Source organism: Coregonus lavaretus (assembly GCF_964263955.1).
Source record: "Coregonus lavaretus genome assembly, contig: HAP1_SCAFFOLD_4173, whole genome shotgun sequence".
NCBI classification, from domain to species: domain Eukaryota; kingdom Metazoa; phylum Chordata; class Actinopteri; order Salmoniformes; family Salmonidae; genus Coregonus; species Coregonus lavaretus.
In genome coordinates this window covers 8308-23388 of record NW_028165279.1, presented here as the reverse complement: position 1 = coordinate 23388, position 15081 = coordinate 8308, and the positions used below count along the sequence as shown (strand labels likewise).

The 15081-nt window shown below is 44.0% G+C and overlaps 1 protein-coding gene across 1 annotated transcript; it reads right to left on the bottom strand.

Moving 5' to 3' along the window:
• Positions 1-307: 307 nt before the first annotated feature.
• Positions 308-13646, bottom strand: tex11 (testis expressed 11; the record flags this gene model as incomplete). Its single annotated transcript, XM_084191149.1, has 28 exons — positions 308-379; positions 610-777; positions 1392-1512; positions 1684-1792; positions 1917-2066; positions 2182-2254; positions 2525-2638; positions 2940-3010; positions 3232-3318; positions 3756-3796; positions 4117-4170; positions 6098-6183; positions 6594-6718; positions 6814-6916; positions 7024-7161; positions 7249-7334; positions 8070-8221; positions 8362-8440; positions 8577-8658; positions 8745-8840; positions 8976-9033; positions 9176-9261; positions 9351-9431; positions 9619-9738; positions 9859-9939; positions 10028-10107; positions 10217-10301; positions 13617-13646. The coding sequence occupies 28 exons, from the start codon at positions 13644-13646 to the stop codon at positions 308-310; spliced, it is 2628 nt and encodes an 875-aa protein (XP_084047275.1).
• Between the last annotated feature and the right edge of the window lie 1435 nt (positions 13647-15081).

Here is a 15081-nt window from a genome sequence, read left to right as displayed (position 1 = left end):
AAGACAATGTAAAATTAATATGAATGTAATATATCCTGGAGGCATAATTTACAAGTTATATTAATGTAGATAAGTACCAAAACATAAACTACAAAAGCTAGAAATGGTTAACTAAACTCTCCATAGGGAAATATTGGGGGAGGGCAGGATGCAACTGACATCCTGGAGGAGCTGACTAAACTGGAGACCAGTCATACAAGAACCAGAACCAGTAAGACTTCATACAGTAAACCACCATTCCAGCTACCACATGGATGATATCAGGCACCTGACATTAAAAGTGCTCCGCAGAGCTCAACCAGCACGATCACTCCTCCATGATGAGGTTCTTCTTGGCTTTGTCCAGCCTGTCCAGGACCTCACTGTACAGACCTGACATCTGTGGACAGACAAACAATACCGGATACTAGCAATCTAATTAAGAAACAAATGGCTAGGTCTATATTTCTTTCCAGTAACAGGTATACAGTCAAACTTTTCTAATTTAAGACGTCTTATCAGTATTCCTTGGGCTGAGGCCTCTCATTTGACTCCGGATGACTCAGCCCTGTCACACTCCATTGCTGTCCCCTCTCCCCCTCCCTCCCCCAGTCAGTCAGTCAGTAGTACCTGTGTCTGGTAGCTCTCTTGCAGGGAGCCCAGGTGGCGGAGGAAGCTCATGCCCAGGCCACACCACCTCTCAGACTCGGGGTACTGGGCCAGGCTGTACAGCAGGATGCCTGTGTTCCAGGCTCGGGTCAGCAGCCACAGGATCTCCATCTCAGGGAAGTCCTCAGGCTGGAAGGGAGGCACAGAGGAGACAACGAACACATTCAAGCTGCTGCCGTCCACCTGCCTAGGAGCACCTGTGATGATAACTCACCTGGCCTCGAGTCCAGGTATGCCTATGAATGGGGCTTTCAGTGTCTATAGTCAGTCTGGGAATGACACTGGGAGTGTCAGAAAATATGGGATTTTATACAGGACCACGCTCACTTCTGAGGAAGATTAAAATGTATGCGATTTTGATATATATTGATTTAAGGCACTTGTCCATCCATTGTTTTAATGTATCGATTACAAGGTTGTGTAATGGAAAATCTGCATGGCAGCGCTTCAAGTTGCAACTCTGCATATGACAATGTGCCTGCGCACATAAAGCTTGGTAATGCTTCAATACTCTGATGCGTGTTTTCACCAGTTTATCAGCAGAGCGATGGCTTGTACAGCACATTACCATTCACATTGGCAGGAAAGAGATGGTGGATGGAAGCATCTGCTAAATGAAGTGCTGCTGAAAGCCCATTGATAAAAACAAACAGGAGATGCTTTCAGTGCAGCGGCGGAGGGACGAGGGGGGTTAATTACAATGCGGGGGTGGCGGCGGTGGCGCGAGATTGCTGCCGACTCACTGAGGCTGTGATGATGGACAGGGCCTCCTCATAGTAGCCCCATACTTCCTCCAGCACACGGGCCTCCACATCCGACACGCCGCTGGGCAGCGACAGCTGGATCAGGCTGTGGACACACTGGCTGAAAGGGGGCATGGAGATAGAGAGGGAGTTAGACATCACACACAGAAACCTACGCACGGACACATTGGAGCTCTGTCACAGCTAATATCTGACTGGATAATATACCAGTCTCTGAAAGACCCGTTCAGTGAACCAATGGTAAATTGTGGGCGATGAGATATGCGCACACCTGCAGTGGGCCAGGTCTGCTTGTGGTCGTTTCCTGTGCAGAGACAGAGCGATCCTCAAGGCCTTCTTACACAGCAGAGGGAAGTGGGCAGGAGGCTCCATGGCCAAGGCTGAGGACAGAAGAAACACACTCATCACAATACTCAATACACAACTATGTGGCCGAGCAAAAAACACTGGATGAGGAGGACAAGTCATTTAAGGAGAGGGTCAACTACGGTGTTAATTCTTCACCTGCCATGGTCTCCAACACCTTGGTCTCAACGTTATCCAGCTCCAGCACTGACTCCAGCACTGTCTCCACCTTGGGATCATTGAGCTTGGCACGAGCCTCAAACTCATACAGCAGCAGCAAGATGTCAGTTGGGTCCTTGGAGTTGTCCCCTGGGCATGAGTGTCAAATGATGTCAGGTTATTCTCCTCACAAAGTAATCCAACATCATGGCAGAATTGAGCAGAGCACAGTATGGAATGGAAGAGGAGGGATAATTAGGGCCACCTGATGCTTTAAGAGTCTTCCAGACCTCCCAGCAGATCTGAATGTGCTCCAGGGCTTGTGTCAGCTGCTCGGTCTAAACATGAAGACACAGTGACATTGTCATTCGGTATTTATCATCGCCACCTGGTGGCCGCTACCCACAACAGCAGGATTAAAAATAACCACCTACGCCAGCACTGATAACACGGTTTGTCACCTCTCCTCTCCGCTGGTCTTGGTAAATTTCCATCCAAGAGGATGGAGAGGGAGCTAAATGTGGAAGACAGGCAGAGAGAGAGAGAGACAAGAGAGAAGAGAGAGAGAGAAAGAGAGACAAGAGAGCGAAAGAGAGGGTGGTACACACCTGGTCAGAGTGTGGAGACTTCCTGCAGATCTCCAGAGAGGCAGCAGCAGCCATCAGCAGGCACGTCTTCTGGCCCATCAACACGGCCCGGTCCGGGGGGCAGAACTGGGACAGCTAGGGTTACACACACACACACACACACACACACACATATATATATATATATTAAGAGAACCATAAAGATCAAGGACCACAACACAGAGAACGCATTAAACGGAGGGTGCCTGCATGATGGTCCGTGTCTGTGTGTTTTAGGGGTGTGAGGGTATAACGACTGACCAAGTTGTTTTGTGTGGAAGCTGCAGGGCTCCATGTTTCTTTATCTTTGACAACACTAATTCCCTGTGGGTTGTATTGATCTACACCTGCACAGATACAGATCAATTCTCCCGGTGATGCTAATAAGAGGACTTGCCTGGTAAGAGAACACAAAGAAATCCCTCATCCTGTCAGGGCTGCTCTCACACTGCAGCGCAGAGTTCCAAGCTAAGACACACACACACACACACACACACACACACACACACACACACACACGCACACGCGTGCACACAGAAATAAGATGAAACTAAATGTACAGTGAACTATGCTGCTTACAGTGCTACTTTAACTCGTAAAATAGCAAGATGATTCAGATAAAATGTAAATGTAATAATTGTACAAGAGTGAGATAAATAACAGTATATGTTCAGATAGTATGTAAGTACCAATCTTCCTGAACCAGTTGGCCGCCTCTGTGCGCTGCTCCACAGCCATGCTAGGCCCTGGGCTGAGCTGTGACACTTTCTGCAGTGCTGTGGTGGTGACAGTAAACAACAAACAAACTCTGGCTGGGTGAAAGACAGAGGTAGTGGGGGAGTCTTCCTGGGGGGGGGGGGGGGGGGGGGGCATGTTGAACGACTGTGAGAAGGTCACTTCTGGTGACTTTTTTTAAAGGACATTCTACTCCAAAATGTATGAAAATTCAATTACGTTCTCTTCCTTTGAAACTCATCTGTTAATCAAGGACAGTTTCATTTTATCTCTTGATCTCAATGACATCACCAGCCAATTCTACATAATAATGTAGCTAGGGTAATGGCACACATTTTTTTAGGAGTGGGGGAACGATTTAGCAGCGGCGGTGCGCCGCTACTAAATTAATGTAGGGGAAACACTGCTAATGCATTACCTCAGAGTACTCATATATTGAGGTGAGAAAGATGTTGCTGTAAGTGTGATTTGTACTCACCCATTTTTAGATATGACAGCAGAACATCCAGATTTGCATGTCTATATATAGAGGAAATGTTAACAAGCAGAGAAGATTGAAACAGTAAATCAACCACAACTGAAACACTGTAGAAATGGGCAGCAGGTATCTTAGCGGTTAAAAGCATTGGGCCAGTAACTGAAAGGTCGCTGGTTCGAATCCCCAAGCCGGCTAGGTGAAAAAAATATATTGATGTGCCCTTGAGCAAGGCACTTAACCCTAATTGCTCCTGTAAGTCGCTCTGGATAAGAGCGTCGGCTAAGTTACTAAAATGTCAAATGAAATGGACCATTTAAACACTATTGTATGATGCATCATGTTTAACGATATATCATCAAACCTTATCTCCCCACTGGCCTTTTCTATTGTTGAGAGCACCAGTCGAACCAAACACCTGTAATAGACAAAGACCATGAGGACTGGGGACCTAGTTCCTTTCACCTACTAACATTGTACTGAGAGGCACACATTTCACAGGAGAAATTCAAAGATATAGGTCAGTAGACCATGGAGACACAGTTAAACCTCACTGAAAGCTTAAACAGCACCATGTTTCACTGTGTCATGCTTTCTAATATATTTATGGTGGAGTCTGGTGATGCGACACAAATTGTCAAAATCAACTGCCATTGTATGTTATGTGATGTTTATGATAACGTCATGTACAGTCGTGGTCAAAAGTTTTGAGAATGACACAAATATGAATTTTCACAAAGTCTGCTGCCTCAGTTTTTATGATGGCAATTTGCATATACTCTAGAATGTTATGAAGAGTGATCAGATGAATTGCAATTAATTGCAAAGTCCCTCTTTGCCATGAAAATGAACTTAATCCCAAAAAACATTTTCACTGCATTTCAGCCCTGCCACAAAAGGACCAGCTGACATCTTGTCAGTGATTCTCTCGTTGACACAGGTGAGAGTGTTGACGAGGACAAGACTGGAGATCACTCTGTCATGCTGATTGAGTTAGAATAACAGACTGGAAGCTTTAAAAGGAGGGTGGTGCTTGAAATCATTGTTCTTCCTCTGTTAACCATGGTTACCAGCAAGGAAACACATGCTGTCATCATTGCTTTGAACAAAAAGGGCTTCACAGGCAAGGATATTGCTGCTAGTAAGATTGCACCTAAATCAACCATTTATCGGATCATCAAGAACTTCAAGGAGAGAGGTTCAATTGTTGTGAAGAAGGCTTCAGGGCGCCCAAGAAAGTCCAGCAAGCGCCAGGACCATCTCCTAAAGTTGATTCAGCTGCGGGATCGGGGCACCACCAGTGCAGAGCTTGCTCAGGAATGGCAGCAGGCAGGTGTGAGTGCATCTGCACGCACAGTGAGGCGAAGCCTTTTGGAGGATGGCCTGGTGTCAAGAAGGGCAGCGAGAAAGCCACTTCTCTCCAGGAAAAACATCAGGGACAGACTGATATTCTGCAAAAGGTACAGGGATTGGACTGCTGAGGACTGGGGTAAAGTCATTTTCTATGATGAATCCCCTTTCCGATTGTTTGGGGCATCCGGAAAAAAGCTTGTCCGGAGAAGACAAGGTGAGCGCTACCATCAGTCCTGTGTCATGCCAACAGTAAAGCATCCTGAGACCATTCATGTGTGGGGTTGCTTCTCAGCCAAGGGAGTGGGCTCACTCACAATTTTGCCTAAGAACACAGCCATGAATAAAGAATGGTACCAACACATCCTCCGAGAGCAACTTCTCCCAACCATCCAAGAACAGTTTGGTGACGAACAATGCCTTTTCCAGCATGATGGAGCACCTTGCCATAAGGCAAAAGTGATAACTAAGTCGCTCGGGGAACAAAACATCGAAATTTTGGGTCCATGGCCAGGAAACTCCCTAGACCTTAATCTCATTGAGAACTTGTGGTCAATCCTCAAGAGGCGGGTAGACAAACAAAAACCCACAAATTCGGACAAACTCCAAGCATTGATTATGCAAGAATGGGCTGCCATCAGTCAGGATGTGGCCCAGAAGTTAATTGACAGCATGCCAGTGCGGATTGCAGAGGTCTTGAAAAAGAAGGGGCAACACTGCAAATATTGACTCTTTGCATAAACGTAATGTAATTGTCAATAAAAGCCTTTGACACTTATGGAATGTTTGTAATTATACTTCAGTATACCATAGTAACATCTGACAAAAATATCTAAAAACACTGAAGCAGCAAACTTTGTGAAGACCAATACTTGTGTCATTCTCAAAACTTTTGACCACGACTGTATGTCTTATGATGGACCATTCACATAGTGTTCCTGATCTCGCTGGACAAGAGTTTACTGATGCTGTGTGTGTGTGTGTTAGTAACTGACCGGAGAGCAGTGAGAACCTGAGCTTCATCTTTTGAGTGTTCACACAAACTCTCCAGAGCCTTCATGGCTGTGTCTTGTTGCTCATTCTGGAGGGAAAGGAAACAAAGGATGACGATGATGATGAGGATGATGATGATGATGATGATGGGTCTTTTCTCCTTCAAGAATTCGAGAGCTTGGGACTATAAGGTTCTATCTGCAAAAAGATGATTATGAGGTAATTGGCTTTAAAGTTCCAAACCCTTATTGGTTTGAATGATGTCAGCAACTTTTATATTGTATTATTTTGAATTTAGGAACATTAATTGGGGTATTTACTATATAGGTAGAGAACATTGAACAGAACAAGGCTATGTCAATAACTAAATGTTGTCAAAAATGCAGATAGAACCTTTTAGTCCCAAGCTCTCGAAATGTCATCACCCTCATTATCATGACCATAATCAGCAACAATATCACCATCCGTCCTAGAGGTAGGTCAGTAATGAGGATCCACCTCCAGAGCGATCTGAGCAGCGAGACTGAGGAGGTTGGAGGCAGCATTTTCAGCCACCAGCAGTCTGTCTTCACTGGTCACAGGACCTTGGGCCAGAGCCCCGATGGCCTTCACTGCTTCTGCAGCTGATAGAAACAGTGCTTCAGACTGAGAAGCACAGAGGGCCTGAATACATGTAGTCAATCCTAAAACTCACCACACTCCTGTAATATGCTGTTACCTTTCTCCACATTGTTCTCCAGGACAGCAATCTTGTAAACACTGAACTGAGTGAAGATGCTGTTTGGATCACATCTCTCTGCTTCCTTTACTGCTTCTTTGGCCTGACACACACACACACACAGGAATGCACAAAGTACACACAAAGATGACACACAAATATAATCATTACAACATGCTGTGTGTCTCTGTTGTCACACTATTGTGTCACCTTGTCCAGCTGCTGCAGTTGCAGTAAGCAGGAGGCTCTGTTCCTCTGAAGCTTGGCCAGGTTGGGCTCCATCTGGCCAGCCTTGTAGAAACTCAATGAGTAGTTATACCACTGCAGAGCCTCTGAGAAGTTCTTAACCTGGAACAGGAAAATGACTCATATCCCAACACATACAGACTTCACTATGACAGACCAATGTACTTATTTTCAGCAGTTCTACTGTACCTCAAAGTTCTTGGAGGCTTTGTCCCACAGCAGGAGATGTAGACAGGTGAGAGTCTGAGGAGACAGCTGTTTACCAGTGTAGTGGCCTGAGAAGGGAATCATCAGCAATCTTACAACTGCATTTTCATTTCACTGCATCACCATCATCACCACCACCATCATTATCACCACCATCATAATCATCACCATCACCATCATCACCACCATCATCCTCATCAACACCACCATCACCACCACCATCACTACCATCATCACCACCATCATCACCACCACCATCATTACCATCACCACCATCATCACCACCACTTCCATCACCACCATCACCACCATCACTACCATCATCACCACCACCAGCCTCATCATCATCACCACTACCATCATCACTGTAGTACCTGTGATGATGTCCTCCACCACCACTGTAGTACCTGTGATGATGTTCTCCACCACCACTGTAGTACCTATGATGATGTTCTCCACCACCACTGTAGTACCTATGATGATGTTCTCCACCACCACTGTAGTACCTATGATGATGTTCTCCACCACCACTGTAGTACCTATGATGATGTTCTCCACCACCACTGTAGTACCTGTGATGATGTTCTCCACCACCACTGTAGTACCTATGATGATGTTCTCCACCACCACTGTAGTACCTATGATGATGTTCTCCACCACCACTGTAGTACCTATGATGATGTTCTCCACCACCACTGTAGTACCTGTGATGATGTTCTCCACCACCACTGTAGTACCTATGATGATGTTCTCCACCACCACTGTAGTACCTATGATGATGTCCTCCACCACCACTGTAGTACCTGTGATGATGTCCTCTATTTTCTGTTTCCCCAGCAGCTCCTTGCCTCTCTGCAGCAGCAGCTCAATGTGCAGGACCAGGGCACTGCCCAGCTCAGGGGACGACTCAAAGTGCTGGCACACCCTCTTCAGGTAGTCAAAGGCCAATGTCTCTCTGGGAACACATATCAACAGAACAACACACAATGCATATCAATGCAATATATCAATACAATGTTGAATTTCATTGGAATGAATACAATGGCACAAGTGGATATCTGATCAGCAATTTGTTAAGATGATCAGTGTGTCTACCTGTCTTCAGCCATGAGTAGTTTCACTGTGCTCAGACATACTTCCAGAGGAACCTCTGACTCCAGCAGCTCTGTCACTCCTGAATGGAGACAGCAAGAGGAAATGGTAATGCATTATACAGTACTGTAAATGGAGGACTTGAGAGTCCTTAAAACTCCCACTCAAGCCATTCAAAAGAGCAGAAAGAGGGAGAAGCAGGGTAATGTCCTACTCACCAGCTCTTATGTGGTCATCCTGAGCCCCACATCTTAGTAGAATTCTGATCTTCAGGTAGAGCCCAGAGGGATGCACACTTTCCTGTCAAATTGCTGAGTTTTAATCGAAAGCCAAATAATGTTGCTTAATATTAAAAAGTATCAACAAGAGTGATGGGGGGGGGTTACCTTGTTGGCTAAGTTCACAGCATTGAGTGCCTTCTCCTGAAACTGCTGACAGTCCCACTTTAGATAGACAGTGGCAAGGAGCCTCAGGACCTTGGCCTAAAGAAGGAAGTTCAGCAATTTACTCTAAAACTAATTGGAAACATTGGAGCTGTTGGTGTTTCTAATAACCAAGAAGTACTAGTGAAAGAACTGAAGAGACTATGGTATGTATAAACTGCAATACTCTCTTACTTGCACTTCAGCGCCAGGGGAGTATTTTATATTCATCTTCCCTATGTCATAACTCTGGCTGGAAAAGACAACAGTGTAGATATTCATATACTGCACTTTATCATATACTGTAATTAACATAAGTGACATATTTCAGATGTTGAGCTTCTGTAATGCCTTTATGTCAGTAATATTTTGTCAAGCCAAATCAATGCTATTACCTCAACCAGAATGAACTCTCCTCATACTTTTTCAGATTGTAGGCATCCACTCCGAAGTTATAGCACATGAGAGAGAGATAGCCTGTCTTTGGGGGGGGGGGCAAGATCGGGACAGTAAAAACACTAGTGCTTTATCAAAGTAATATTTGAGTTGAGTGTGCTTTTTGTATCCTACCTCTTTGGGGAGCCGCAGTAGCATGTCTTTACAGCGCTGCATGCAGGCCACAGCCTCTTGGTGATTCTCTTGAGCCTGTGCCTGCGTGGGAATACAAACTATCATTATCTACCAGTACATCAGTAAGGTAAAGCTATATGTGAACAAAAAACTATTTTCTTCTTCATTCTGCAGATGTGTAAAAATGTCACTTTCAGTTGCCAAATTTCACAAATACAAATTAGCCTAACGTTGTACGTGTTAGATGGTGAATCCATCTCTAGCTCACCGACTCTGCTTGGTAAGACAGAACTCGAAGCAGGTCCTTCTCCACATCTCCTTTCGATGTGTTGATGTCTGCCCCTCCATCGCCTCGGGATGTTAGTCGGTTGTACAGTGTCTCCAAACTCTGGACAAATAATATTATGAACATGTGAAATCAGTGTTATGACAAAAGTTCTAGAAGGTTATCAACTCTCTTATATACTGTACAGAGTTATAGGGTATAGTTTAACATATTCAACTTTACTTTGACAGCAAGGCTTAGGAAGTTATCAGCTAGCTGGGGCTTTTTACAGTCTAGCCAGGTTCTTCCTGTCTTGCTGGCCATCTGTAAAGAAAATGTTTTAGTGTAATTACAGTAACACAGACGTAGGCCTTACAGTGCAGTGGTTTATTTCATGAGCCATTTCACTGACCAGGATCTGTTTGCGCACAGCGCCCACTGCTGGATTCTCAGGCTCACAGGAGTACAGCAGTCTGCATGCAACATGCCGCACTGATACCACAGACAGACCGGGAGGAATGCGTCACAGAAGGAGAAAGTCAGTAATGATGACAATGGCATAAATCTGGTATTTAACAGCAAAAAAAAAGTATTAGGCTACCTTTTGCTTTCTGGTGTTCATTTATGGCTGTTCCAACACGTTTGGTGACTGCCCAATTCCACAGCTGGATGGCAATTTCTTCAAGCTAGAGAATATGTTAATTTGAAGTGGCAATTAGCAAACTAGCTAATTTTCTATAGACTAATATATGTATTGACTAAAACACAAGCACCTTTCAATGGTTTCATTAGAGAAGAAGAAAAATACTGCTCTAAGTTTGGCCACCAACCTGTGGATCCAGTGGTGATACTCTCGGGAAGTCTTCTAACACAGACGTTTCACAAAATAGCTTCTCAATAACCTCATCTGTATTAGCCAGTTGTTTCTGCAGCAGGCGCTCTGTGAGACCTTTAATAAAAAAAAAAAATATTATGCAAAAAACCACCATGAAAAAAAGTACATACAGGTGTACTGTACGCCTGTTGAGTGACACGTGACAGGTTGGCATCGCGTTCGAGGCAGCACTACTGTTCGCCACAAACCATCGACGTCTCATGTAATGCTAACACATTTCAAGGAAACTTTTGCGAATTTCAAATGAGTAATATAACTAATATACCGGTAATTTAGCAATATTTGTAAACTTTGCTAAATTTTTTGAAGGGTAAACTAAAGCACACTGGAAGGTAGCGTATGTTAATTTCGCCAGCTCTGGCTAGTCAGCTGGCTAGCTAGCTAGCTAGCTAACGTTAACGTTAGGCATTCCAACGTTTTACGTCAGAAAAAGTTGCTATAAACTCACATTTCACATTTGAAACAAACATATCCATGTTTCAAGTGAAGGAAAGTGTAACGCGTTAAATAGACACAAATAATGTAACTAAGCAGCTAACGTTACTATTAGCTCGCTAGCGCTCCAGTCGGATGCTGATGCTGATGAGTGATTGACAGCTGTGATCTTGGCGTCGCGCGAGTCACTCTCGTGAAGTGAAGAAGAGAACGGTCCTTGTTATCCGGGACCCTTGGGATGTCCACCGCTGACGCCACCCGATTGAATTTGAAATTAAAATGGTTAAGGTTATGTAAGGGTAAAATAAAATTCAAATCAAATGGTATTTGTCACATGCGTAGACTTTACCGTAAAATGCTTACTTACGAGCCCTTTCCCAACAATGCAGTTAAAAAGTAAAAAAAAAAAAAAAGCTAATTGATTAAAATAAAATTGTGACACAATAAAATAACACAATAAAATAAAAATGAGGCTATATACAAGGAGTACCGGTACCGAGTCAGTGTACTGGGGTAGGAGGTAGTTGAGATGAGTTTTCGCATACAAAAATGTGCACGTGTTATGGCAGGTGCAGCGAAATGCCTATGTTACTAGCGTGTTCGCGGTAGGATGTCTCGCAAATACAATACAAATACACAATTAAAAAAATTTAAAATAAGAAATAACAATCCAAGTTGATACACAGAGTGTACAAAACATTAGGAACACCTGCTCTTTCCATGACATAGACTGGCCAGGTGATCCCTTATTGATGTCACCTGTTAAATCTACTTCAATCAGTGTAGATGAAGGGGAGGAGACAGGTTAAAGAAGGATTTTAAAGTCTTGAGACAATTGAGACATGGAGTGTGTATGTGTGCCATTCAGAGGGCCTAAATTCATTAGGCCCTAATCTATGGATTTCAAATGACTGGGAATACACAGATACCTTAAAAAAAAGAAGTAGGGGCGTGGATCAGAAAACCAGTCAGTATCTGTTTTTACCACCATTTGCCTCATGCAACGCGAATGGCACAACAATGGGCCTCAGGATCTCATCACGGTATCTCTGTGCATTCAAATTGCCATCGATAAAATGCAATTGTGTTTGTTGTCCGTAGCTTATGCCTACCCATACTATAACCCCACCTCCACCATGGGGCACTCTGTTCACACCGTTGACATCAGAAAACCGCTCGCCCACACAACACCATACACGCTGTGGCATTGTGTTGTGTGACAAAACTGCACATTAGAGTGGCCTTTTAATGTCCCCAGCACAAGGTGCACTTGTGTAATGATCATGCTGTTTAATCAGCTTCTTGATATGCCACACCTGTCAGGTGGATGGATTAACTTGGAAAGGAGAAATGCCCCTAACAGGGATATAAACACATTTGTGCACAACATTTTAGAGAAATAAGGTGTTTGTGTGTATGGAACATTTCTGGGATCTTTTATTTCAACTCATGAAACATGGGACCAACACTTTACATGTTGTGTTTATATTTTTGTTCAGTATAATTTGGAAAAGAAAATGTACGGTGGCAGGTATATTAGGTATGTCAAGAATATAGTATATACATTCACAGTATATAAACAGAATATGAGGTGACCAGCGTTCAATGACTGTTTACATGGGGCATTAGTCCCAAGGTGCAGGGCAGAGTACTGGACAGGTAGCCGGCTAGTGATAGCTGTTCAACAGTCTGATGGCCTTGGCCCAGTTTTTCAAAAGTTATCTATCTGGATTAAGCCTATCGGATAGGATTAAATGCATCGAAATAGAAAGAATACCCAACCCCCCCCCCCCCCCCCCCCCCCAAAAAAAAAAAGTATATATTATATATGTAGTATATATTTTGTATTTTTTTCCTGCAACCGCCAACCACAGGTGGACTCAGGAGCCCACTCTCAATGAGTGTAAACAGCCTGCTGCCACTCTGCTTATCGTCAGATGGGGGGAGGAGAGGAGGTAGGGGGCCCACGTGGGTAACTGGAGGGGCTATGCCTTGATTAGGTAACTGATTAATAAAAAATAAACTGCATAATAAATAAATGTGACTACTAGTCAATTGTGTGAGTCAGGGGCTGGGGCCCAAGAGGCAACAAATATTAAAATAGATATTGCATAATAAAAAATAAAAAAATAAAAAAATATATATATATATATTATCCAACCACGCTCTCACTGATCAAAATACACCAGAGAGCCTAATTTAGCCACACAGGATCAATAGTTTATAAAAAATGACTGTGGATTATGATTTCTTAATCCGGCCCTGCAGGCAGCGTTTCCCCGGTGATGCGTTGGGCTGACCGCACCACCCTCTAGAGAGTCATGCGGTTGAGGGCGGTGCAGTTTCCGTACCAGGTGGTGATGTAGCCCCGCAAAATGATCTTAATGGTGCATCTGTAGAAGTTCGTGAGGGTCTTAGGAGCCATGGCACATTTTTTCAGCCGCCTGAGGTTGAAGAGACACTGTTGTGCCTTCTTCACCACAGTGTCGTTGTGGTGGAACCATTTCAGGTCCTCAGTGATGTGCACGCCAAGGAGCTTTTGGCCATCTCCACTGCAGCCCCGTCAATGTGGATGGGGGTGTGCTCCCTCTTCTGTCTCTTGGAGCTCCTTGTTTTTTTTTACGTTGAGGGAGAGCATATTTTCCTGGCACTACTCCGCCAGGGCACTAACCTCCTCCCTGTAGGCTTTCTCGTCGTTCATGGTAATCAGGCCTACCACTGTCGTGTTGTCAGCAAACTTGATGATTGAATTGGAGTCGTGTGTAGCCATGGGTGAACAGGGAGTACATTAGGGGGCTGAGCACACAACCCTGTGGGGCCCCCGTGTTGCGGATCAGCGTGGCGGAGATGTTGTTGCCTACCCTCACCACCTGGGGTCGGCCCGTTAGGAAGTCTAGGACCCAGTTGCACAGGGAGGAGTTCAGACCCAGGGCTTAGTGACAAGCTTGGAGGGCACTATGGTGTTGAAAGCAGAGCTGTAGTCGATGAACAGCATTCTCACATAGGTATTCCTCTTGTCCAGGTGGGATAGGGCGGTGTGTAGTGCAATGGCGATTGCGTCGTCCGTGGATCTGTTGGGGCGGTATGCACTTTTTTTTTTTTTTTTCGGCTTAATATTGCAGATAGATTGTAACTTCCATCAATGTAATTGTCTGCATCACTTCCAATCCCCCATGTTTATATATATATATATATATATATATATATATATATATATATATATATTTACACTGATACGTTCTCATACTTACAGCTATACATACTCACACTTTCATAGTCACATTCACACACGAACCCCACCTTCAACAGGTCTGATCACATACAAGGCCCCTGGATAGGCAATCGAGTAGGCTACTTCCTTACATCAAAATAGATGTAGCTCCGGCGCTGATGTGCTCTGGCATTTCCAGGACAGAGCCTACTCACCAATTCTTTCCCTCTCACTGTTTATTCTCTTCCCCTGTCCCCCTTGCGCCTTATCGCTCTATATTTGTATCTGTTTATGCAACCTATCTTCCTTGGCCATGCATGTATGTGATAGAGACAGAGATACTAATACTTTATGGGAATTAACCCTGTTCTTAGAATCAGCACTGTAGAACATAGCGTGTATAATAAGTATAGTGTTAATTGCAGTGTAGCCTAGGTTGCCTCTGGCTATGAATGTTTCTGTACTTGTATCAGTAAATTTCTGGCTAATAACATAGACCTAACAATTATTGTAAATGTGTGTTTACCTTGTGTTATAATAACCTATTTTCAATATAAATGATAGGACTGACTGAAAAGCTGACTTCCTCCATTATAGGCTCCTGGTTGTAATTATTACATGTGTAAGCCCACAACAGCATTGCTGTTAGATAGCTTCATTTATTTAGTTAGCTATACGAAATTAATAATAGCCTAAAACTTATATTAGCTGTATGGCTAGCTTTATTCAAAATAGCAGAACATACCTGCCAGGCGACAAGTCAGCTCTCCCGCGCTGCCTCTCTTTACGCGAAAATCGTCATGCAGACTTGTGCCCTCATGGAGATTCCGTGCAGTGGATAATTAATACTGAGGTATTAATTTGTGATACTTCACTAGGCTAAAACAAGGTTTACTCGTTCATTCGTGTCGGTCAACCACTGAAA